Below are 3,380 nucleotides of genomic sequence, written 5' to 3' on the forward strand. Positions count from 1 at the left end.
CCCCCCACGCCCCTTCTCTCACAACAGAGTTACCAGCCAGACCCTGCTACTCTCCATGCTGCCGGGCTGCATTCCTCACCAGCTGTGTGCTGCACTGCAGCTGTGCACATGTACAGGGCACTTCATCAGTGGCATTATCGGCCACATTGGCCAAAAAAAGCCGATTGCCAATAGTCAATTTTCCTTATATCGGTGCTGATCCAATGTGAGACCAATGTATTGGTGCACCTCTATATTCTGCTTTTCCTCTAAAGCAGTCTTGCTTTATTCAGTGCAACAGGGTAGACCTATTCAGGGATACATCAGAACTGTGTAGTGAAGGAAACTGTTAATTATGGAAAACCGCTGCACCGTGTGGTTTCATTTGTTGCAAAAGTTGGACTGCAGAAAGAGGAAGAATAGTCCTACAGTTATGAGACTCTGCCCTAGGAACAGAATTTTCTTCCAGACTTAGATGCCCAATGTGATGATGAACAATTCATTTGGTGGCAATCTTAGGATCACTGAAGAAGTGATACAGACAGAGCAAACTATATGGCTTAATAATGACAAAAAAAGGAATGATAATAGTCAACAAATATACAAAACATGTACCCACTAACAAGGGACCAGAGAAATTATCCTTAAAAGACTGTATAACGGTTCACCAAAGATCGTAATGGAAACCCGCTTTCACATGCTCTCACTCAACTTTAAAATCCAGACTAAGCAAACACTAGAAAGCATTCAGCAAGGAATATTCATGCACTGATACAAAGACTGACTGTGAATATATAAAATATAATTAGTTTTTGGAATACAAACTATTAACTCAGGGAAGCCACTCAGGCAACACAAATTTTGAATTCAAATTACCTATTCTTTAAATTAATGAATTCTCTCCTTCCCCCAAAAATACAAAATCGGAACCCAGCAGTACTGTGAAATATGCTAAGTTGTAAGTCAAGGTTTGAAGCCAAATTATTCACCCTGAAATTTCCACATCAACTCATACACCATACTGGCATGCAGGCATCTAAGGACTTCTCCAGCCAGGCTCCTGCCTCCCCAGCCCAACACCCTAGAGCCAAGCTAGGAGCTCAAACTCCACACCTGGGGACACTTACTTACAGTGCTTGCCAGGCACGCAACAAGTGGGCGGGCACAGAGCCGAGCTCCAGAGCTGCCCGCCCGGCAAGCACCGCTCGCTGCTGCCACTCTGTGCCTGCCCACCTGCTTGCTGATGCTACTTTGCACCTACCTGCTTGCTTCTTGCCCAGCAAATGCTGCTCGCTGCTGCTACTCAGCACCCACCCACTCGCTTCCTAAAAATCTATATGACTGGTAGCTCAAATAGCTGAGAATATTTCTTGAAAAACCTATTACCCATTCATGCCATTTCAGTGCATATGTCAGAGATTCCAAAAACTTACGCATCTGAGTCTTCAGAGCTGGAGTCATCATGACTCTGTTCAGACTTCCACCTCTTGTGTCTATCAATGAGCTCAGTCAGGTAAGATGTTTTCTTTGCATTTCGTAATATAAATTTGTGTTTCAAGAGCTCCTTGGCTGTAGGTCGCTTGAAAAATAAAAAAAGTAAACTGTAAGCTAGTCTAATTTTTACTGCATCTGAAACATGTTGAGATGACTCTTAAAGATTATTGTAACATTTTCTCCCCAGCCTAAGAGTTACGTTTCTAACAAATATTAAAATGAGAAATCTTAATAACTTGTACATCGTCAGCTTTCTCTGCATTCAGATAAAGAATACAGCTTTGATGGCATAGAACGTCTTGGTCACTACTATAAAACAGCAGGAATTCCATCATGTCTAGGTCTAGGGTAAAATTCTCTAAGAGGCTTAAGCAGTTTATGTAATTAAGTTCGACTGAGATGCAGCGGAATCAAAGTCTGCCAATTCACTCAGGACAGTTCTCAGAAACGCTTACAATTTTTCCTGGTATAACAGTTGGAATTGCTATACCTTGTTTTTCTAATAAAAGTACCTCTTCTAAGTCAACATCTTGAAATTTTATTCTGGATGGTTCTTGACTCTGAGCTACTTAAGAAAAATCCTCTGCATTTAACTGCAAAGTAAAAGCTGAATCCCTGGAGCTCAATGGATGCCAAAGTCTATAATAATTAAGATGGTAAAAATACCTAAAATAATTAAGTTGGTCCACCACTACAGCCTATTTTTTAAGCACCAATTTTTAATAATTTTCTAAAACCTTGCTTACTCAAATATCTCCAAGAAAGTTTGTTACAAGTTCATGTAGTTAAGAGCCCTTTTTTATCTTAGTTTTTAAAATCTTGCTATTTATTAACATAGAAAACAGCAAATAAATCAAGTTCTAAAAAATAAATTCTTTTCCAGGAACCTAGCAGAGAATTCATATTTTTAGAAAAAGCTAGAATAAAAGAAGATATCCTTAGATGGGTCTTGTGAATTATCAGTGTTACTTCCTTTTTCTGTAGTTGCCAAACAACTGTCTCTCCTTGTAAAAGACTGCATCCTGAAACTCCATACCTGTAACCACAGAGAAAACTAGCTCCTAACACTGCCCCAAATCATCAGAATGAAGAAAACGAATATGGAGGTGAAAATATATTCAAACTGAGGAACCAGATACCTCCTTATCAATTCAAGGTCTGTTCCATACCAAATCCTTCCTCGTTATCATCAAACAAGAAATCTGGGATACTGGCAAAAGGAGAAGATATTGCCACAAGTCAAGACAGCAGAGTTTGAAGTGCAAAAAACTAAACAAACAAACATTTAAAAAAAACTTTAGTTTTTGAGTTTTATTAACGAAAAAGTAGTAAACGTTTCATACCTGAACTTATTATCTTTAGTTTGAACTTTACAAGATATGAACTTTACATGATCTTTATATCTGAACGTATGATCTTCCGTCTACTGACTTCATCAGATGATGATAGTGATCATCTTTACTATGTAAATCCACTGCTTACAAAAGCTTATGATCTCTGATTTAGTTAGGGCCTTGTTATACACTGCACTTCAAGCTGTTCAAATGTTGATCGGTGTTAGTGCTAGCTTGAGTTTGGAATAGACAGACACACCTTAAGACTAAAAACCTTCTCTGACTGTCCACCACCTACACAGCTCTGACTTGCCACTAGAGGGCTGACAAGTAAGAGTCCTGCTAGGAGTTAGTTACAGTTAAGTTGCCACTAGGGGGCTGGTGAGCCAAGACAAGCTTCTATCCCATCTCTAGGTAGGGTATGAGACCTGTTGTGGGGCAGGGCTGGAAGATGAAGCTGGGAGATGAAGAGTTAATAGGATGGGTGACATAAGCTTCAAAGAGCAATATACAAGCGTCAAAGAGCAATACCCATCCTCAACCAGCAGGATGGGGTCAGAGGAGGGGCAGGCT

At 39.9% G+C, this 3,380-nt stretch overlaps 1 protein-coding gene across 4 annotated transcripts in view; it reads right to left on the reverse strand.

The window, feature by feature from the left end:
• STK24 (serine/threonine kinase 24) overlaps positions 1–3,380 on the reverse strand; it is a 163,986-nt gene that overhangs the window by 42,999 nt on the left and 117,607 nt on the right. For all 4 annotated transcript variants that reach the window (XM_019523946.1, XM_019523942.1, XM_019523944.1 and 1 more), the window contains one exon: positions 1,413–1,558. In XM_019523946.1, coding sequence (XP_019379491.1) covers positions 1,413–1,558 — 146 coding nt within the window. The remainder of the gene's footprint in view (positions 1–1,412; positions 1,559–3,380) is intronic.

The sequence above is a fragment of the Gavialis gangeticus genome, unplaced genomic scaffold, assembly GCF_001723915.1.
Source record: "Gavialis gangeticus isolate Ggan-Ray unplaced genomic scaffold, GavGan_comp1, whole genome shotgun sequence".
Classification (NCBI taxonomy): domain Eukaryota; kingdom Metazoa; phylum Chordata; order Crocodylia; family Gavialidae; genus Gavialis; species Gavialis gangeticus.